A 23339-nucleotide genomic window follows, 5' to 3' on the forward strand; every position below is an offset into this window, starting at 1 on the left:
TGAGAAATAATCCAGCAGAAAGGGATGACCTTTCAGATGCTGTGTTGGGACCACTTTTTGTGGAAGCTTTTTTTGAGCTGAGGTGGTAGTCAACAGGACAAGAAAGGGATTAGTAAAACGTGTTTTTTCTTCAGTTATGTTGTAAAATGCATGTCAGACTACTCAGTCTTGAAAGAAAACTTTGCCATGGAAGCTATCTTTAAATCTGAATTGTTCCTTCAACTATTTGAGGCTCTAACAGGAGACAGGTGAATGGGTTTAGCTGAGCCAGGGTTAGGAGTCTGGAGAGGAGTATGTGGAGGTGGTGCATGTGTATGTGGAGAATACTTCAAGCCAGGATTACTGTAAAACACATTATGAAACCATGTCATACTGAGACAGTGGAAACCTGAGTTGAGGGAGGAGAATGGCATGAAAGTAGAAAAACCTGTAATAGAAAGTGCAGTGAATCATTACAACCTCTGGTGATAGGATTGCTGATAAGTTTATGCTGATCTAAGACTTTGCTTCTGGAAAGGGCAGTGTGCCCTCCCTGCAGCTCTGGCTTTGTCATTCCCTTACTCCTATTGCTTCTAGTGATCATGAAGTTGCAGGGTAGGTTGGATTATCTCATTGATCTGTCTGAAAGCAGACTTGCCAAATCAGGAGTCTGGCAGGTTGTTTCAGTTGCTAGAAAATGATGTGGCTGTACAGCCAACATAATGCAGGAACTGGAGTGCAGGGAAAAAAGTGGGATTGTAGCAATTTAGTTAAATGTGCTTATGCAGATTGTGGAGTAGCCTTTCTAATTTTTTCTGCCTAAGTATTTGTTTCTATAAAACCTTAACAAACAAACTCTGAAAGGCTAAACAAACAAATCCACTCTACCACTATCCCACAAGCCTTCAACCTTCTTCATTTGCCTCATTCTGCAGTCAAATTGCAGTTGTTGGCAGAGAATCTTCTCTAGTTTTTGTTCATGTTGTTTTAAAACAGGGTGCAAGGATGTTTTTGCAGTTAAGACTGCTAAATCTGGAATTTTTTATACAATGAGGCGTTGGCCTCATCTTGTTTAGAAGTACTTTTATCTTGTAGATTTTCCAAATAGATCTGTTATTGTATGTTGCATTCTCAGATAGTACTGATGAGCATCTGCAAAAACTCTGTGAGCAAAGTACTGCATAAAACCCAACATTTTATATGTAGGTTGGTAATGAATAATACACCATATGCTAACTTTTCATCATAAGAATAAATTTTTTTTGTATGTCTAATGTTGGTAACTGGTGTTGAAACAAGTGCTCTGTGTGGCAGAAAGTTAATTAGTGTATTGTTCAGATTTGTGCAATATCTTATATTGAAAATACATGGTTCATACTGCTGAATTTCCATGGCAAGGGCTGGAATGAGATGATCTGTAAGGTCTCTTCTAATCCAAGTGATTCTGTGGTCCTATATATGTTAAGTTGTGGTTCCAGACTCTCTAAAAACCTGAAACAGAAAAAAAAAAGTACTACTTATGTGGCAAGATCAAATAAAGATGCATGCAACAGCAGCATTTGCTGTTACTCTTCTGCATCTCAAATTAAATGTAGCACCATATTAGTGGATGTTCCTTTGACCAAATCACTTGTAACTATTTGAGTCTGGGCTGTCATTTTATGGGGATGAATTGGGCAGTATAAGGCAGTGTACCCCCAGCAGCTGCACCTGGGAGAGCAGCAGATACCTCTGTCTCAGCCCCCTATGCACACATGAGCTTTCTCTGTCCTTTTTGACTGAGTACGTGTTTAGCACCTAGAGAAGAAGCAATAGTTTACTTATCCCTATTAAAGCTTTGCAGATAACTCCCTCAACAATTCTCACTGGAGTTTTTATCTTCTTGTTCCATTAGAAATGTTCAGAAGTTGCAAATGGGCATCCAGGTAAAAAAGGCCCAAAATCTTTTTATGAGCTTCCCGCTAAGCTGAAAATACTGCAGACCAATAAATACCAAAGCTTGCCTATTAGAAAATTTTTTTATTGGTGATGCTTTAGTAATAATGTACAAATAACACAGTGATGGTACAAGTTCTGTGTTTCAATTAAGAGTTTTAAGCATTTCATCAGTAGTCTTTGCAGCTCCTCAGCCAGCCATATAATCTGTTACAGTTGAATACACTGAAGATGATAGTTTGTAAAGTTTTCTTCAGGTGTTTTCATGATCAGGGTTACTAATAGATTATTTCTTGATCTTTGCAGTGCAACTACAGTGAAAGCAGTCTGTGGTTTGTTTAATGTATACAAGATAAAAGCCAGTTTTCACATCTATGTTGTGAGCAATACAACCCAGCTTCTTCTGTAATACTTCATGGGGGAGAGTGAATCATGAATTATGTGTAATTGGCAACAAGAATTCTCTAATTTGACTTTTTATGATGTATGCCTGTTCCAGTGAGTGCTGCTCTGAATGGTAGCCACTTAGCTGTCAAAATTTTGGCAGGAGCTCTAGAAAATCCTATAAAAATTGAAAGAAACTACCTCTCATCTAATGAGGAGGAGGATGCAGCCACTGAGCTGAATTTACCATTGTAGCATATTAATATCTTGCAGAATTTTAAGGTGTCATTCCTTGAAACAGTCCTTCTAGCCTGCTGTCCTGTAATATAGCATGGTCTGAAAGAGAGATATAGTCTTTTTCTGAATAAAAAGAAACAACTGAGTAGTGGTTCCTGACCCTTCAGTGATTTGCTGTGAACAGTAAGATAAAAATGTATTCCATACAGATGCTATTTGTTTTGGTGGTCCTTCTGCTTTTCCAGTAAGACCAATGTATCTTAAAAGCATTCAGAAATGTAGCAGGCATCTCATTTCTCTGAAAGTAAGATATCTCCAAATATTTTTCAGTCAAACTTCAGATAAAAATTTTTCTGGTGTAAGACAGCAAACTAAAGAGTTCAAAGAGGATCTGGTAAGGATAGCATTCACATATTAAGATGAGTGATTTTTCTTCACAGCACACAAAATGCTGAGTAAGTTGGTTTCTTATTTTTGTTTCAAAGATGAGATGTATTAAAGAAATGTCAGTAGTATTTCTGAAGTATATTTACATATTGAGAAATCTGATAAAGTGTGTCAATGGACTTCAAATTTTGTTCATCTGTAGAATTGGCAATTTTCTTATTTCCTTACTGAAAAAAAAGGATATAAAATATCATTGAGTTGGTTAAGACAGTTTGTTGTTTAGTGACTGGAGCTACTTTGGAGACATGCTGGCTGTAATTGGTGTTGATGCCCTTTCACAGTGTTCCTCAAGTTGTAGTTGCAGTTTTAAGAAAAATTTCTTGTTGGTCTTTTTTGTTTCTTTGTTTTGTTAGGTTATTGTTGCCCCACCTTTTCCTCATTGCTCATAGTCATATTCCTTCTGTCAATCACAGGGAATTTTCAGGAATTTTTTATTGTGTTTTTAGACTATCCACAGTAGATAAGAGCTTTATGGGGTCTTTGGAAGCACTGAGCCTGGCAGGTGAAGATAAAGAGCTTACATGACATGATGCCCTGTGGGAAGCCACTATAGAAGGCTAGTTGTGCTGTTGGGACTGTGTGCTTTGAATCAGCCCAGCATTCTGAAGAGCTGGTGTGGTGGTGTGCCCAGATACCAAGCAAACCATAGTGCCCCAGGCATGCTCCCCTAAAGCAGCTAAACACAGTTCTGATGGTGCCAAGATTTGTAGATATGGCATCTTTGCATTACGAAGTAGACTATGTTTATCAGTGCAACTTTATACTGGTTAATTTTGCCACATTTCATGAAGCTTTGGTAACTTGAGTTTTATTAAATTATATCGCTAATTTTGAAAAATCCTGCATAAGTGAATCTCCCAAAGAATTAATGTTGCCATTGTTTGGTTTTTTTTCTGAAGTATTCTAGTCTTCCTAGCACATGAGAGCTGTAGAAGGTATTATGAATAGAAACTGAGCAATGGCTTACAATGAGCAATGTACAGTCTGTTAAGTGTTGTTGTCTTATATTGCTGTGTTATAAGTGGTTTGGACTGTGAGGAAGTGAGAAGCAATCTGCCAAGAAAATAAATAATCCTAAGAGGCTGAGAATGGCTTCTGTCCACTCTGAGGAAGACAAACATCCAGAGCAGCATGGCTATGGGTGCTTCATGTAGCAGTTGGTTTCCTGTGGGTTTGTATGACCTTGTGGCTTGAAAATGCAGTTGGTTAGTTGGGATTCCTATAGACACTCTGATTCTGGGGACAGAAAAGTGTCACTTAATATGCCATTCTGACAGCTGTAGCATAGGTGTGAAACCAGAGGTTTCTGTTGTGCACTCAGTAGCAGGAGAACATGGAGATGCTTGTTAAGCAGAGTCTTTTATGGGAGCATTTGAGCAGAGAGTAGGAAGGAATGCACTTCCTTACTGTTACCTCACAGACTTCTCTGCTTTCAAGGAAGGCCTATTAGGGTGATCTGTGCCCAGACACAACTTCTAGGGTTTTTTTATAGGGAACTCATTGGCTTGTTCTAAAAGAGAGCTTAGGAATGAATACTACTTCACCTCAGTGTGGATGTTCAAGGAAACATATGATTGGAATGAACTGGGAGCTCAGTTCTTACTTGACGGGGCAGTCATTCATGCCTTATGAGGGTATTTTTAAGTAAAAGCTGAGAGGTTCAATCATGAGGCTTTTTCTGAGGATTATTGAGATCCCACATTTTTGATACCAGAGCTCTTGAAGAACTCTTTAATTTAGATACATTATCTGCCTTGCAATGCACTGTGTGACTGAGTGGTTCCACTTGCATTAGCAAGGATTACTTGGATTTTAAAAATTTGAATTTTGTGCAGAAGCCGTGTTTCTCCTGTAGATATCATGTTCCTTCAACAGTAGGGAAACATCAGATGACAGAAGAGGTTTCTTGGCACAGGATTGTAGCAGTTTCTGGTTTTGTGTTTATCTTTAAGGAACTGTCATAAGGGAGCTGCATATGCTGTTTATAAAGATAAGACAATAAGGGGTTTAAGTTTGGTAACTTATGTATTCCAAAAGCTAAGTGAAGACATATAAGCTTACAAAAACCGTATTTCTCAGAGAATACAAGATTGAGCAATTTGTTTATCTAGCATTGTCTTGTTAATACCCTTAACTGAAGGTTAACTTTGGATTTTATGGATTTTAGTGTGCTTTAATACTTGTAGTAGTCAAGTTGCTTTTCCCCACCCTATTCCCTGACTACCAGACACTGCCATGGTATGTTATAGTCAACCATTATTTGTTAAGAAAATATCCCACTAGTTCTCACTTAACAGTTTCAGCATTTATTTTTTCTGTGCTTAAGAGATCTTCCTCCATTTTCTTTCCTAGAAACTGAGTTTTAACTGTTACAGCCCATGGCATCAGTTTATAAAGTGATGATTTTAAAGAAATCTAATGTAGTGGAACTTGGTCATTAAATACTGAAGTAAAGGATGCTATAAGGATTTGAGGGAGAAAATTATTTTCTCTACATTTCAGAGATTGTTTGAATGCTTCTTTAATGTAATTTTTACTGCTAGATAGCATTCTTCTAAAAAACAAACCTGATCCTCACACTGTTCCAGGCATTGTATGGTTTGTTTGTGTGCTTTAATGAGAGGGAAATGAACATTAAATTATTCTGCTTTGAAACTGTTGGTATAGCTTTTCACCCACTCTCTCTGTTTGAAAAAAGATGAAAATTATTTTAGCCACTAGTACATAGCTTTGAGAATTAATGTTGTTCTACTGTTGTCACTCAGCATACGTTGTAGGGGTGTTTATGCCATCTCTGCTTATATTTTTCAGCGCAATGCGTGTGTTGTTGTCCAAGTTACCACGACCGTGGATTGTTGATGAGAAAAAAGATGATGGTTACACAGCCTTACATCTGGCAGCTCTTAATAATCATGTGGAAGTGGCTGAACTTTTGGTGCATCAGGTAGGACTTTTCTCAGGAGGATTTAAATGTCATGCTTTGGTTAACCATCTGATATGAAAATAGTTGGCTGCTTTACGCCTGCAGTCGCAATGCAGAAGCAGTGGAGGAGGGAAGGACGTGTTGAGCTCTAAAGGTCAAATTTGCCTTTGAGATTGTTACAATGGCCTAATGGTGCAGAGGGACTGAAAAATTGGATACCTAGTTTCTTTCAACAGATCAACATTTGTACAGTGAATAATTGAAGTTTTCAATCACTTTTGTTCTCAAATCCCCTAACTAGGAATTGTATTCAGAGTCATAGTCAGTGTCCTAATGGACTGCCTTGCCTGTAGATGAGTTGCTGGGGTGATAATGCTCTAATGTTTTGAATATCTTGCAGGGCAATGCTAACCTGGATATCCAGAACGTTAACCAGCAAACTGCTCTTCATCTTGCTGTTGAACGACAGCATACACAAATTGTTAGGGTAAGTATCTTATTTGCAGTAAGCCATATGGTTAATGGCATTTGGCTAAAGCTGATGGTGGCTGTTAAAATATGAATATTTCATGAACGTTCAGAAAATTATTTGACAACATATAGTCGCTGCATGTTTGTTTGATTGGATTTTGTTTCATTCAGAAGCCTGCCAACTTGCACAGAAGGTCAGTCAGCAATATGAACGCTGCTTGAAGCATGCTAAATTTTTGTACATGTACATTATGGTTTCCTCTGTGTGGCTGCCAATTCCAGCATCCCTTCTTGTTTAGTAAGGAAGAATATGTTCAGCTGTTACTTGTCTGAATCTTGTGGTGCTGTAAGGGGATCTTCAAATAGCATTTCTGATGCCTCCTGCTGTATGAGTAATTGTTCTTGCTCATAGCTTTTGCAAATTATAACACGAAACATCTTTTAGAACCTTAACTCCTTTTCAGTCTCTGAGTGTTTAACATTCCATGCTCTTAGCTTGGGAGACCTATAAGCAGTGAACAGTAGTGCCCTATTGGTGAAAGGAATGCTATCCTGGTTTTTTGCTTGCATGGTTGCAAAAGTGAATGCTTCAACTTAACAAAGCTTTGTTGCTAGCACAGGAAGTGCGATGAGTCTGGCATAGCTTGCTGTGTCTGGCCTGTCATAGAGGACCTGTGTGACTGTTTGCCTTGCTGCTGTGGGATTTTGAGGCTCGGAGAGAGCACTCACTGCTCTCAGAGTGAATACATCAACCTGGCCTTGGCCTTTGATGAATTTTTTTTTTTTTTATGGAGTCATCTTGTATGGAAAACTGTCTCTTATTCAGGCCTACACAGAATTGTTGCCCTATGCAGACGTGCATTCTGTTAGGTGTTATTTAGCCATAAGGTTTCTCCCTCTCTGCGGGCTGATGGGTGTGATCCCGTTACAGTGAAACATGTGATATGGCCCTATATCTGGAACTGCTTGCTACCAGAAGAATGGTTTCCTAGAGTCAGTGCCACTTGCATCCTGTAAGCTATTTGGCAGCTGTGTTTGGTGAACTCTTGTGCCCTTCTGGAATTTACACAGTACCTGGGAATACAATATTAATGTAGCAGATGAGAGGAAGGTAGGCACGTAGAACAACTAGCATGTGTGTTTCACTGACATGCTTATATCTGAGAATGTTTAAGTGAATGACCCTGTAGAGTATCCGTTTTTCAGAACTGGATTAACTTTTAATAAGTCCTAAAATAGCTCATGTAGCCATGCAAAGAACATGTTGGCTCCATATTCCAAAACTAATTCCTATTGGATAGCTTCCAGGGCTGGGTTTGTACCCTCAGGCATTTGTGGAATAGTGGTCAAAGGTAGCACGGTTCTTTTAAAAGTCCTACTGCCATGACAAAGGGCAATGGTTTGCTTTTTTTTTTAAATCATTTTTTTTAAACTTCTGCAAAGACTCTGAAAATCTGTGGTAGTCAAGGATTCCAGGAGAAACTCATAGCAGTAAAGACCTAGTGGTAGACACAAGATATGAATATGAGAAAGAAATTGGTCCAGAGAAAATCCATTTAGAGAGTGTAAGAAGTTGAGACTAGACTGTGTCAGCTATTAGCTGGTATTCTTGATGTCACTTGTGGAAGAGAAGGTTGGGGAAAATGATAAACTGCAAACAATTGCAGACAGATACTTCCTTGAAAATTAGGCTTTCAATTCCTTTTAGCCTGTTCTGATGTTTGAGGTTCTTTGGTTCTGAGAAACTGAAACTCCTTGCAGGCATGTGGGTTCCAAAGAGGGAGATCCCTCTTTGTATATTCTTGGTTCTGGATTATGCCTTTTGTCTCTACTGCTAATCCCAATTTTGCAGAGTAGCAGAAGCTCAAAAACTGAAGTTAAAACCTCAGCTGCTGCCTACAGACTTCTGAATGGCAACAGTGATGGAGTTTAATTTTTAGGGACAGTTAGTATTTTTTTGTCAGCATGTGTTGCTCTGTTTTGTTCAACAGTGTATTTAAGCAAGTTCTGGTGGGCTGAATTATGGAAGGGCTGTATACAAAGGCCATAGGAATAGGAGGGCCTGTGCAGCCTTGTGCTTGTTTTGTGTCATGTGAATAGGAACGGGTGTCTAAAATTAGCTTAGAGACAAGTCTTACAGTTCATTACTTTCCAAAGTGTTCTGAGAGACTTTTTAATAGTGTCATTGGTTTTTATGTCTTCTCCTGAATTAGGGTTAACCAAAGTACATGCTTAACTACTTTGCTAATGTGAGGACACTGTAAATTAAGTTGTAAAGTTTAGTATGGTGTGAAAATGATGATTTTTGAGATCATTGAAAACTAATAGTAAAGAATATATACCTATCTCAAGTATTGTACATATTGCTCTAATAAATTACATTGTTTGTAGGCTGTCTTACAAGAATTAAAGTCTAAGGAAGTAGAAAGGATCCTCTTAAATTATGTCTTTGTAGCATTCAGAGCAGAGGCAAGCATTAGCCTTCTGCTGAAATAAGCTTGATATTTGAGACAGATAAATGTGTTGGTTGAGGGCTGAGCTCCAGGTAAGGAAAATGAATTTAAATTAATTTAACAGTGAATTGTAGCAAGATAGGAGTAGCCCTTTTGAACCTCCTAGAGAATCCTAAACCATAATTTTTTTTAGAACTAAATTAGTTCTAAAAGGGAGCTTTTTTTTTTTTTTTAATTTGGTTCTCTCTCTTTTCAGCTCTTAGTTCGTGCAGGTGCTAAATTGGATATTCAGGATAAAGATGGGGATACTCCCCTGCATGAAGCCCTGAGACACCACACTCTGTCACAGCTCCGCCAACTCCAAGACATGCAAGATGTGGGCAAGGTAGATACTGCTTGGGAGCCATCAAAGAACACAGTAAATAAAACACATTTATTTATTCTTTTTTTCCCCTGTATATTTGTCTCTTGGTCTACTTCTGTACTGTTGGACTGAGTTTTGGCAGCATTACTTTATGTAGCCATTCTGCATTAAACTGCAGTGTAGGCAGAAATCATATTGTTCTATGTGGCTTTCTGCATGAAGTCATTACCTTTTTTAAAGAAAGAGGGTTATGTAGCTCAAAAATATTTCTAAGAATTTATCTTCTGTAGTGAACATATATGGCTGCCAAAAAATCAAAGTAGCATTTTTGGAAAGAGAATTCAACAGTATTACAGTACAGAATAAGACTGAAATAGTTTTCTGTGATTCAGCGTCTTGCATGTCTTTATAACTTTAGTTGCTTAGTTGCTTCTCTAACTTTCTGAAAGTATTTTCTGTTAGAACAGGGCATTCTTAATTTAGTATGTTTATTGAGATCTGTATTTTTGACAGAGTTCAGTTCAGAAATTGTGCTGTAGTAAGGGTATAGTCAAATAGCCTCCAGGTAGTAAAAGTTTTACTGGAAAAATGTTTTACTGGAAAAAAGAAACCCTCACACCCAAGAAGCTGTGTGAACCCCATATATAGAGGTGAAGTTTGTAGTTTACCTGAGAGACAAAGGAGGAATAAAATTATGGAGCAATTCAGATTGAGAAAAAGAAACATTTTTTTTCTTTAGATATTAAAGATGCACAAAATAATGGTGTATCAGTGTATCAGAACTACCGAACCGTTAGTTGTTAGTATAATGTTTTTTCTGATTTTAATTGAGGGTTAAAATTAGAAATTTTTTTGTTGTTGCTTTTGCGTTTCATTAAGAAAAAACAAATACACCAACTTTATGAAAAGTCTTTGTTCAAAACTATAATTCCACTGTACCATTTTTTTTTTCAAATTGGTTACTGAATCTCACTGAAATACACTGGGATAAGCCTTGAAAGAGATTTGAAATATGTCTAACGTGTAAGAAAATGTGTTTGTCCTTTTAAATGAGACAAGAAGAGCAGTGACAGCTCAGTTGTTTCTGTGATCTGAAATGGACTCTATGAGAGCTGTCTGGAATACTTTGTGTTTAACTGTGAAATGAATGAAAGGGAATTTTTTTTCTCAGATTTGGCATTTCATAAATTGGTTTCTCTGCTCAGTCTTATTAATGGCTTTCACAATGAAACTAGAGTTGTGCATTGAGTTTTGGGGATTTTAACCGAAGCGGGGTTTTTTTCCATCACCTTTTAAACTTCTCTTTGTGGGGGGGGGGAATTTATATTTTAAATAATAAAGTTTTATCTCTAGTTTCATTTGAGAAGTATTCTTGGTTTCAAACAAAAGTGTAATTTTTTCACATTTCTATTGAAGTAATAAGACAAAGATAAGGCAGAAGATATGAGGAACAAAAAAATTCCCTCATCATTGTGTCTCTGATCACCTAAAAATGTTTTAAAGTTTTAAAAAATCATGATCAACCAATACCTCCTCTCCTTTATTAGCTTGATCAAACTACTGGTCATTTCTTTGCACTTTGTTTAGCTGCAGAGAAAATTTCTGCCAAACTAACAAATTTGGGAGGTTTAAGAGGTGTGGAGAAGATAAGTTCTGGCAGAGAAGAGACAAAAACTTGCTTGTTTTTATTTTTTGTGAAATGTAAAAGATGAAGTAAATATATCTGAAAACACTTTAAGATGATCAGCAAATCAAATTATCCTGAAAACGTTTTGTGAAAACGGGAAATGAGAACAATACCTGTACCTATCTACCTTTATTTAAATAACAGTAAGGTAAAAATTCTATGAACTAGGTTTTACCATTAAACAGTTTTAAATATTAAGCTGCCTTTTCCCCAAAATTGAGTATCAACAAAGATGGAATTGAAGCTGTAAAAATATGTGCAGGCATTTGGATGTTTAAAGCTATCCAAGGACACGTTGGTAATTTGTTTTGTGTGGAATTGCAAATACAGGTTTTGATGGATAATAGATGATAAAGAGGATTAATAGTTTTGCCTGGGAATCAGTAAGGTTTTCTTTTTGTAAATGTTTTGACTTAAATTGAGGGTTTGTTTTGAGAGATTTTTTTTTATTCTTCTTCATTAATTCCTTTAAAGGTTGCAAAATGTGTCAGATTTCATTAGGCAATGTGATAGCAACACATCTCTGTAAATATTTAGCTTTTAGAGCTCATTTTTGCTTGGCTAAATTTTAATTAATTTTGCGCTCCTGTCTTGGAGATTCCAACCTACTGAGGCCTGTAGGGCGCCTCTCTGTAGCACATACATACTTAATAGAAATAATTATTTCTATTTTTGTTTCAGTTGAATAAACTGAAAAGAAAAATCTCACTTGCAGGATTTTAGAGTTTTTTCATACTTGATTAAGTTTGTTAGACAGCAACTCATTGAAATTGTATGATCTGTTACTTTTTACTTTGACCACTGTTAAAAATATGAAACGATACTTTTTACTGATTACCATTCACTTATTTCACAAGTGGAACTAAATTGAAGGAATTCTTTAACATTGATTTTTTTTTTCAGTAGTTCCTTCTGAATGCCAACGTTATGCTCGTTGGAGCAGGCTCCCCAGGGAAGTGGTCACAGCACCAAGCCTGCCAGAGTTCAAGAAGCCTTTGGACAATGATCTCAGGCGCCTGGTGCAACTCTTGGGGCTATCCTGTGCAGGGGCAGGAGCTGAACTTAATGATCCTGTGAATTCCTTCCAACTCAGGATATTTTATGTTATACATAAAACAATTTTTGTCAGGTTTCTTCAGCTGATTTTTTGATAGACTGTTTAAATGCTTACATTCATGCATGTAGTGAGCAATCTTGATAGTACACAAAGCCCTACTCTTTTTAGGTACCATTCTGAAAAATATTACTGTGCTCAAGTGCTATGAGCAGTGAACCCCATTTCTTTAAGTAATTTTTAAGTTTTTCATCCAGCATATTGTGGTGACTACAGCTGGGAGGAGGAGAAATTTTCTGAAGTATAGTCTCCACCACCACAAAAAAGTCATTTGAATTGCTTTATTACAGATGCACTGTTCTAGCCTACAGTACTTCTTATCCTAAACAACTGTATTATTCCCAGGGTCATTTTGTGTCATTTATTTTAATATACAAGTGTCTTTAAGGTATATTTCTGACTCTTAAAATGCTTTTAAGTGATGCCACCGCCTAAATCCTAACTTAAAAGAAAGAAGCTAATGGAAAGTGTTTACTGCTTCAAAGGTACAATTACTTGGATTATATTTGTACAGTTTTTGTGGATTGCACTGAGACTTCTCCCTCACTGGTGCATTGGCTGGGTTTGCTTGTGTTGATGCATTTCAGGGGTAGCCCCCTCCAGAGGTATACTGCAGCCATACTGGGCACTGAGACAAAATGGAGAGTATTTTGTGTGTGGGTTCTTTTGTGGTGTTCTCATTCTTTGTGCCTGAAAAGTTGCAGGCTTCCTGAGAAGTGTCATGGGATGCAACATTGTCCTAGTGTTTTCAAGTTGTACAGCATGCAGAGGCATTTTAGCACCTAGGGTTTTTGTGACTAATGTAGATGACTGTTCCACAATGACTCTGCCAACCTTGGAGCAAATCAGTTTCACTGGGTGTTGGGCTGCCTTGGCTGGATTAATAATGCAGTCCAAAGTACCAGGACTGAAGCTGAAACACATCTCTGCTTTGCTTCAGCCAGTTCTGCAATTGAAGTGCAGAAAAACAGTCTCAATTGATAAATGAAAATTTTCTGTTATCTGAACACCGCAAAAATAATGTTTGTTTCCATAACTTACTGATTTTCCTGGTATAAAGCCTTTGGAGCTGTACTGTTCTTACCTAATCATGAGGAAGAATGCAGGAGGAGTATCTGACTTCATAAAGAGACCCTCAAGAGTCTTGTAGCCTCAGTGACATGTATTGATATAAGAACTTCTAATTTAAAAAAGGAACAACATATAGACTGAGGTTTATAAAATGCTTCCCTAAGCAACTGGGTTTCCTTGAGTTGGAGCTGCCCTAGCTTTGCCAAAGCTCTTCCTCTGAATACAGTGTAGTGTAGTTTGCTGAGGGACTCTTAGTGATGCCAGCAGTTCTGGCATCTATATTATACTTAATGCATTTCATCTGATTGAGCTTTAATACAAAAAGGTGTTGGGAGCCCAGAATGCTTTGGGGAATCCACTCCTTGCTGGGCTGTGGTTGGGAGCCTTCTTAGTGTTTCGGGCTGACCTTGTGAAGCAGTTACACAAGGATAGAGTAACAGCTGTGAAAGGGCAGAGTAGCATTATGTGATTAGATAGGGACAGTGTGTGGGTTTTAATCCATCCAGACTGGGAAAGTAACTGAATTTCAGTCTCTCTTGGGCAGGTAGTTTTCTGACTGGACTAAAAGTAGATGTGCATTCATTTCTATGCTCAACTGTGATTTCAGTCCAAGTGCGGTGGTAGCATTTTGTCTGAACTGAGCAATTTGACTATATACTGAAGTGTCTTCTGAATATACCCACTGGAACTTTGCCCTTTACAGTGCTTACATAGAAGGACAGCCACTTCACACGTGAGTATAGGTGTACAGGAGATTGAGTGCTTCAGTAGAACTATTCCTTGCTAAATTTTAGTTTCTAAAAGAAAGCTGAATATAGCTGACTCAGAATGAAGCAATTGTTTTGGTTTTAGTTCTAGAGACGCTTCCTTTGCCTTACACATTTACGTATATATGTGCATGTGTGCATGTCAAGTAGCTTTCCTTTAGCCAGATGATTCTTAACTGTTTAGAGAGTCTTTCTTGCTTACATATTTGTTTTCTTTCAGTTAATTATGGGACTTGGCACTCAAGGAGCAGAGAAGAAGAGTGCTGCATCTATTGCCTGCTTCCTGGCAGCCAACGGGGCTGACCTCGGCATTCGCAACAAGAAGGGTCAGTCCCCTCTCGACCTCTGCCCTGATCCAAGTCTCTGCAAAGCATTGGCTAAATGTCACAAAGAAAAAGTCAGGTTTGTATATTCATAAAATACACTGTTTCCAAATGTCTGCTTTCCACAGATTAACTGATTTTTTTAAAATGTTGAAATTAGCAATAGCTAATTAAAACGTACAAACTTGGGAGTTTGGTGGGGGTTTTTGTGCGTGGCAATTTTTTTTTAACTTTTAATTCTTTAGGTTTTTATGGTACACTGAATGCTATTCAGAAATACATTACTTGAAACTTACCCAAGCTTTCATGCATATTAGTATGGGAAAGGTGAGAATGGGAAGGTGATAGTCTTCAGGGGAGGAATTGGTAGAACTTCACAAGGCAGTCAGGGGGAAATCCCTGGAAGAATAACTAAGCATTGCAAACAGGTTGGCCTGGAAAGTTGTGAAATCTCTGTCCGTACGACTTTTAATGACTGAAATAGGCAAAGCCTTGTATAAACTGATATGAATTCACTGTTGCTGCTTTGAGAAGGTCACCTACTGAGTGCCTGTTAATCTGAACAACTGTATGATTCTGTGAAAAGAGAACGAGGGGGTAGGTCTGATGTCTCTAGGAATCACAATTTCAGTGAAGTACCATGTTATCAGGTCCATGCAGTATCAGAGGATTCACCTTGTCCTAGTTACGTTCCACCCATTGCCGCAAACGATTCTCATCTTTAATTCCTGTATGGAAAAAAACCCTGTACTCTTAAGATGTGAAAAAGAGACGCTGTTTTTATTGGTGTTGCCTGGTAAAGAGTAAGGTGCTTATTTCCTTTTGGAGTCCGTGTGTGTGTCCGTGTGTGTGTCCGTGTGTCCGGCCCCATCCCATGGCGGGAGTTGGGCACGGGCGCCCTCTGCGGGCCAGCGCAGCGCGGAGCTCCGGCACTGCCGGGCGTGCGGATGGATGGGCGAGGCTCGGGGGCTGCCCGCCGCAGGGCACGTCTCTGTTAGTAAAGCAAGCTCTTAGGATGAGAGAAAGCGACGTTTTACGCTCACAACACGATATCCTAACCTGTGTGTCCTGTTTCTGTACAATGCCTTATCCAAGTGTGTAACCTTGCCCTGCAGTGTCAGCTGTACTTCTGGGAAAAGGTAGCTCAAATCACTGTATGATCATACATTGATGCCCAAGTGCATAGGAGTATAGAAGCAGCCAGTTGATGTGCATTTGAATTTGAGTGAGTTTTTTTAATTATTAAAAGTTTGACTGCAAGGTTTCTTTGTAGTGGCCAGGTTGGTTCCCGAAGTCCATCTATGATCAACAATGATTCTGAAACCTTAGAAGAATGTATGGTGTGTTCAGACATGAAGAGAGACACTCTGTTTGGCCCATGTGGCCACATTGCCACGTGTTCATTGTGCTCACCACGGGTGAAAAAATGCCTCATCTGTAAAGAACAAGTTCAGTCTAGGACAAAGGTAAAAACCTTTGAAATTTATTGGTTCTCTTACTTTTATAATGGAAATGTAAAAAAAAAAAAAGTAAAAAAGAGGTCAAAGAAATATACATATTTTATGTGGTATTATGCCCAACATGTCTCACTGGATAGTTAATTTTTCATCATAATCATATCTTGCTCTTTTCTGTTTGCCTGTCATACCTACCTATCCCTGCCTCGCAATGTCTTCATTGTTCAGGTCCTCAGAGTTCCTGATACAATCACCTGAGGATGCTTTATTGAAATAGACTATTTTCCCCCTGCCATGGTATCTTTTCTTCATATTAAGATAAATTGCTGCTTCTTCTGAAATACAATTTCCCTCAGTAATATTGAGTTCTTCTATTCCTTAGGGCTACTTGAAGGATGATTTGCCTGTAAACTGAGTTAATATGTACTTGTTTCTGTAGTTAATAATTACTTTCAGCATTCACTTTCTTTTTCTTTGGAAACATGAGTTTCATTACACTGTCTTTTTCCTTCAGAGAATCAATCAGTCATGCCCTGTTTTGGAGACCAAAGGTTTTTCAAATGGTTATTCACAAGTAGTTTTGACTATATGGGTACCTCCCCATTGCTTTTCTGTTTGAGTATTCTTTTATTCCTTGTAATCACCAAGTCTTGTCCTGTTTTTTTTAGCTGCCAAAAAAAAAAAAAGAAATCATGTTCTGCATTTGGATTTATGTTTGATTTTTAGATTGGCTTTGGGGGTTTTTTTTCTTTGTTTGGGTTTTTTTTTGGAAACCAAACTGTTTGGGTTTTTTGGGTTGGTTTTTTTTTTTTTTTTTTTTTTTTTTGCTTTTTCCAAATATATTTGATTAGTCTGCTTCTGTAGTATGTTGTTTTTTCCTCCATTTCAGAGTAAGTATAAGAATTATAAAAGTGAGGGTTCTGCCCCTACTCATTGATCTAAAGAAGGTACTCTATGGAAATCAGCTTTCCCAGGTGAAAGCTAAGCTTTATGGATAGCCTTCCTTTGATTTCTTTTGCTGAATTAGTTTGAGAGATTGGAATATCTGGTCAATACTTCTCTTATACTTTTCTGTATAAAAACTGCAAGGCCAAGAAATGAATGAATCAGAACAACAGTTCTATGAGCTGAAAGAAGTGGTGCAGGCCAGTATAAATGGAATTGTATGTGATGTCTATGATCATACTGCATATGCCCCATCCCTGGCAGTGTTCAAGGCCAGGTTGGATGGGGCCCTGAGTAACCTGGTCTAGTGGAAGATGTCCCTGCCCATGGCACGGGTTGGAACTGGAGTATCTGTAAGGTCCTTTCCAACCCAAACCATTTGATGATTCCATGATATATACAGCTCTCACACAAAACGACTTGAGAAAGCCTAGCCCAGAATATTAAAACATTTCTGTAAAAGTACTTTTTAAGTTAAATTTCATGGGATCATAGAATGTTGGAAGGGGCCTTTAAAATCAGTAATGTGACTGACATCTGATACTGTGCGATGAGCTGGAACATCTTCAACGAGATCATGTTGCTCAGAGCCCTGTCCAGCTTGACCTTCAATGTTTCCAGGGGTGGATCATCTGCCACCACTCTGGGTAACCTGTTCCAGTGTTTCATGACACTCATCATAAAAAATTTGGTTCTTATACCAAATTGGCTTTCTTTTAGTCTAAAACTATTACCCCCTGTACTACTGCAACAGGCCCAGCAAAAAAGTTTTTTCCCATCTTTCTTATAAGTCCCCTTTGAGTACAGAAATGCTGTAATGACATCTTCCTGGAGACTCTCTGATCAACCCTTTTTTAAGTGTCCTTGATGGAATAAAGAAGGAGAAAAGAAAAATAAATATATGGTGTTCTAAATGCTTCTCTGTGCCTGTCATTGTACTGAATGTGTAAAAATTGCCAGCAAATACCTGTTCTTAGAAGTTAATGTGATAACTTAAGTTGCATTTTGAGATGCTGAATGTGTTTAAAACCCCACTAGATGGAGATTCTTGAGGCCCATGTGCCTTGCAAATTAATGTAGAGAGCAGGAGATGCACTTTGCTCACGTGTGTATGTTGTTCTTTACAGATTGAAGAATGCGTAGTATGTTCAGACAAAAAGGCAGCAGTGCTCTTCCAGCCTTGTGGTCATATGTGTGCCTGTGAGAGTAAGTAACTTTACAAAAATTCTTTTGGAGGTAATTGTGAGACAGAATGTTTTTAATCAGATTGCTAAAACCATTATCAAGTGTGTGTACGTTGTGTGTCCGTCTCAACAGTGACAATTAGTAATCTGATTTCAGGTTCAATTTACTTGGTAGTCTGGTGTGATCATCAGAATTTTGACATTATTTGTCATGCTGGTAATAATTGGAGGACAAAGTGGAGATTTTCAAATATTTAGAAAGTGTGTGCTCTGTCATCTGAATAATTTAACTGAGTAGGCTTTCTCACATAATAGAAGCCTACTGCATATCATTAATTACTTTGGTAGTAATTAGAATTCATTTTGTTGTTTTGTTGCAGCTTTTTGAGGGCATTCAGATGTGCAAATGGTGTTTTAAAATATATTGTCAATAAATACTTAGTATGCTTCATTATTAATCTACAGATTTGCACAAGGGCTGTATTTTGCCCCAGAAGTCACATCATGTATCTTTGCAAAGAACACCGGTTATGGTTCATTTTGATTTATCTTGTGTAATGGTAAAATAGGTAGGTGAGCTCTAGAAATTTTTTGGTTTTGAGTAGAAGTGGATGAGAATGCAGCTATCACCTTGTCTCCAGACGTTTCAGGGTTTTGTTGAAGGGTCATTTCCCTAGAGAATAGCAGTCCTTATTGATGAGGATCTACACAAGAGGGAAGGTAATCGTTCCCATGAGTAACTGCTTACTTGGACTTGCTAAAGAAGTCTGGTTTCTTCCTCTGTTCTGGCTGAGGCAGCTGACATCAAACCACTGACTATAGTTAGCCTGGTCTGGCTTCTTTCACTGTCTGCAGTTGAAAGATGATGAGAGAAGTTTTTTTTGAATCGTTTCCCAGGAAAGAAGACAACAAAAAGATTGATGACTGTGGTGAAGGATTTCAGCAGCGCAGTACACGTCACCAAGTCTAAGCTGTAACAAGGACAGCCGAAGGTTTAACAGTTGTAGATTATTTCTTTCCAGATTTTTTTCTGGCCATCTTGTTCAAGCAGGATGAGAGAGTCTTCAAGTTCGTGTATTTTGTAGGACCCACTCTTTTGATTCACAGTAACATTTTAGCATTTATAAGACAATAACTTGCCTTTAGTAGAAAAATTACAGCCCCCTTTCTAGGATTATATCAAAATATGTAGGTTTACTCTTAAGGGTAAAGAGCTGCAACTCTTTGCCCCTGGAGCATTAGGACAGGTAGTGAGATCCTTTGTTCTAAAGAAAAAGATAGCCAGATAGTCATTACATTCTTGAAAGTTCTGGTCTCAAATGTGTGATTACCTTTTAACATCTGAAGTTCTTGTGGACTAGACATCTATCTGGAGAAAGAGGAACATGTTCACTTGAAATACCTTAAAAGGAGACAGAGAATAGATTTAGTTTCAGCACCAAAAAGGGCGTTGTTTGGGTGTGATTTGCAGAAAATTATGTGGAGATAAACTCAAGTAGTTCTTCATGTTATAAGCATCTGTTAAGTCATTGCTGTTTAGTTACTCTGAATAAACAAATTCATGTATAGGAAAAAAGAAAAACAAAGTGGGAAGATTCGGAGTTGATTTATTTTTCTGTTCCCTCAGACTGTGCAAGCTTGATGAAGAAATGTGTACAGTGTCGGGCAGTGGTTGAGCGAAGAGTGCCTTTCATAATGTGCTGCGGAGGGAAAGGTACAGAAGATACCAGTGATGATATTTGTGAGTGACTCCAGAGCCCATACTCTTTCCTGTTCCTCCACCACTCTATTCTCATTCTCTCAAATGATCTAAATATTTCTCTCCTTTCTGAAGAAATGTTTAATGAAAACAGTGCTAACCCAGGTATCCCTTTGCTGTTTGCACTACTTTCTGCATCAGTAGCAGCAAATGTGGTACCACCACCAGTCATTACACTGGAGAGTTGCTTCTGGCATTCGGAGTAGAATCCAAAACGTGTGATGACTTGGCCACTTACTAATGCCCTAAGAAGTAAAAGCTGAAGATTTTCTGTGACTGTGCAAATGAGCAAATATTTTTATTTTTTTTTTTTACCTCTGGTACTCTGAAGTAATGGTGAGTATTTTGTATTTAGGTACAAGCAACTTTCCTGAGAGAATGTCTAGTTTTACATCTCCTCCTTTGACTCGTTTTTAAACTTCTTGTGACTTATTTGAGTAATTTCTATGAATTATTTCTATTTGCTCTGTGTGCGTATATGTGGTACACTGTATTTCTGTTGAGTTTATGAGAATGGGATATCAGTTCATTCTTGTCATAAGGTTCTGATATAGATAAATATAAGAATAGTCATTAAAATCAGATTTTCAGTACTCACTGGAAATTCAAGACTTGACAATTCTTTCTTTCATTGCTTCCCAGATCAGTCAAATAGAGGACTATTAATCTGAGCTTGTTCAAATTTTGAATGAACTGCTCCTAAGACACTTGGGCAATTTTGAACACCAAATAGAATCATCTCTGTAGATAAAAAAGTCATTTCAGTGTGATGGAATTTGGCTTTTTTTTTCCCTTAAACATATGCAAAAAATATTCATGTCAGGAACTTCGCTGACAAATAAGAATTCTGAGAACATTAAGGAACTACAAGCATCATTATTATGGAAATACTTGTCAAAGAAGTATTGCTGCTAAACTCAAAGAAATTCTTTGTTGAGCTGCAGTGAGGGTGTAGTGAACTTAATTAGATTATCAAAGATGGTTGACTAACGTTTTTTTCAGATAATTGAAAAATTATAGCTGTGACACTGAAAATAATTATTCCTGGTTCATTAGATTGCTGCGTAACCACATATCTTTATTTTCTTTTAATGTTACAGCAAGTGGAAACATTCCAGTTTTGCAGAAGGACAAAGACAACACTAATGTCAATGCAGATGTACAGAAGCTGCAGCAACAGTTGCAAGACATCAAGGAACAGGTAAAAGTGCTGGATAAAAGTTGTAAGACCCATTAAGTGCAAGAACCACTTGATTGAAAAAGGCAATGCATCCTTTATTATTTAAAGCAAAATGACATGTTGAAGTGCATCAGGTCTTAAACTGTAGTTGGAAGACCAATATTTTTTGTGGGATGTGACTTGTATGTCCTTTATGTATGGGATTAAAAGAAAAAATCAAGTGGCTATGTTTGATAATCCATCTATTAGAGCGTGTGTGTTGATGTGACTGAAAAAGGACGCTCTTCCCAGCCCGTACATTCTCTGACTGTTAAGCTGACCTGAATGTGTTGATACAGAAGAAACTGTTTTCACAGAGCAGTGATAAAAGTAGATCATCTTCATCATTCTGTATCTACCTTAATCTTTACTTGTCTGTTCATTAACTGCCTTGGAACAATAGCTGATAGTTACCTGTCTTATGAAGAGTATAGTGAACACACTCTTCACAAAACTGTGTGGCTTCAAGGTTAAAACTTTGAAAATACTATACATGTAATTCAAATATTTGGAATTTAAATGTTAAGATTTATCTTTGTAATTAGGTGTAGTGTTTGCAGATCTTTCAGCAGTAAGGGATCTGGAGCATTTGACTACTGAATGAGGTTACTCTCTTAGAACCCTTGATAATGTGACTTTTTGTTTCCCTGTGTATAACACAATTGGAAAAAACTTCTCATGGATACAGGAAACTGAGGTGTTCTAGCTTGCCTTTTCCTGTAGTAGGCTTACAGCAGTCCATAATACTTCAGTGATGGCAGCATCACATCTAGTCCTGGTAGTGTTGGATTCAGCTGTTCATGTGCATAAAAGCTTGGGCTAGAACATTTAGATTGCCAGGCTTAGGGCCTGTGTTTCAAAATGCCTTAAATTTGAGAGCTGATATGCTCAACTGAATGTCTGTGAGGAGCTTTTCCTGTCATATGGTGACTGGGCCAGCACCCCAGTCACAGAAATTCAAAACTCTTTCCTGTGTAGTTTTTATCTGTAAAGAACATGCAAGATTGAAAATTGTAATTTGAAAATGCCTATCTGTCTTACCTGGAAGCTCCAGATGTTACTGTCATCTCTGATGGCTTGCATCCACTATATAGCTTCTGCTTTACTTTTTAGCATTGAATGGAAAGAATAAGGTTATTCTTTTGGCATTTGAAATGGTGCATCCACAAGATGCCAGATGCATGCTTAAATGCAAGTAATCTGTTTTCTTCAGATACGTTTTTTCAGGGTACTTTAGGAGTTATAGAAGATCAGAGTTCTGTTTGCCTATGTCGATATTCTTATGTATAGGCACGTGAAAAGAAAACTACTTTGTTACAGTTTTTCTTCTTGATTAGATGTGATCTCAGGGATTTTTTGTCAGTTTTCCTTAGGTGCTATTTTATTCTCTCTGATTTGGGATTTTGCTAGCCAGCTACCAGAATTGTTCAATGCCTCTGACTAGAAGGAGATGGCTCTGGCTATTCCTTGTGTGCCTCTTGGCTTGAGACTTGTGTTTTCAGTGTCTTTTGTGCTTAGTCTTGTGACAGGGCAAGTTGTATTGTACTTGTGTGTAGCAAGTCAGGTTTGATTAAAATTGATCATCTCATCTTTTAAATTTGTGCTTGAAGTTTTGCACAGCATTCAGAATAATTGTCTATTCTTTTGATTTTTGCTGTAATAGATCAGTCTTCATGTTCAATTGATATTTTTCTACTTAAAATTAATTTGTTCTCTTTCAGCAGGTATAAGCCTTTGTTTCAACTCATACCTTCAATGATAATCTAATATGTTAGTGCAGCAAGCTTTTAAAACTATTTCTGGTGCCAAGCAGAAGTGATGCTGATGTCAACAGAATCTCCCACATCTGATGACCACACCATTCGTCAGGGATTCCCTGAATGTGAACCCTTTTGACTGTAATTGCAATACCTTCACTCCATTTCATACATAATCATCACCATCCATCTAATATCTTACGTATGTTCCTTCACCATACTTACATCACTTTCTTCTTCCTTAAAAAATAAATTGATTTTGTCACTGTGCACCTGTATATTGTTGTAAAAACTGTTTTTAGTAGTGAGAAATTCATATTTCAAGCAGTTTAAAACACCTTGTTAGTGAAAGAAAAATAATTTGAGTTGCAAACCCAGTTATACTTAAGGTGCAATGGGCACTTTCCCAGAGTACTTACCTGAAGAAGTAATTCTCATATAGAACAGGCATAGTGCCTTTTTATACTATTTCTTTTCATTAAAAGATGGGAGTCAAATGTTGCAGGCACATAAAAAACGGGATTTCATGCAGAGGATGTTCTAACAAATAATATAATAGTTACAGGTACTTATTTTTCTGTTGCCCATAGGGGACATAAGGCTTGCAGTGAACTTTCTTTCACTGTACAAGTATAAGATGGTGGTTAAATAAGGAATTCTCCTTCACATTTGGATAAAACTCAGTTATCTGGGCTTATACCCCACTGGGAAACTGCTGAACTAATTGAGAAAAGCCTGTCAGAAGAGAATTGTGTAGCAAAGAGGAAGCTTGTTATTCTGCCAGCTGAGTCCTCCTACTGTGTGAAGTAACTTAAGTGTTAAGATAGCATCACGTTAAGAAATTAAACAGCTAACATGTTTTA

The 23339-nt window shown here is 37.7% G+C and overlaps 1 protein-coding gene across 3 annotated transcripts in view; it reads left to right on the forward strand.

Annotated features, from left to right (window-relative positions):
• The window catches only part of MIB1 (MIB E3 ubiquitin protein ligase 1), a 76969-nt gene that overhangs the window by 45361 nt on the left and 8269 nt on the right, over positions 1–23339 (forward strand). The window contains exons 13-20 of one of the 3 annotated variants that reach the window (XM_058818265.1): positions 5794–5926; positions 6306–6392; positions 9086–9247; positions 14053–14234; positions 15429–15621; positions 17685–17763; positions 19369–19482; positions 20601–20701. In XM_058818265.1, coding sequence (XP_058674248.1) covers positions 5794–5926; positions 6306–6392; positions 9086–9247; positions 14053–14234; positions 15429–15621; positions 17685–17763; positions 19369–19482; positions 20601–20701 — 1051 coding nt within the window. The remainder of the gene's footprint in view (positions 1–5793; positions 5927–6305; positions 6393–9085; positions 9248–14052; positions 14235–15428; positions 15622–17684; positions 17764–19368; positions 19483–20600; positions 20702–23339) is intronic. The other 2 variants (XM_058818273.1, XM_058818282.1) reach the window with 2 other exon arrangements.

This window comes from Ammospiza caudacuta, chromosome 1, assembly GCF_027887145.1.
Source record: "Ammospiza caudacuta isolate bAmmCau1 chromosome 1, bAmmCau1.pri, whole genome shotgun sequence".
NCBI classification, from domain to species: Eukaryota; Metazoa; Chordata; class Aves; order Passeriformes; family Passerellidae; genus Ammospiza; species Ammospiza caudacuta.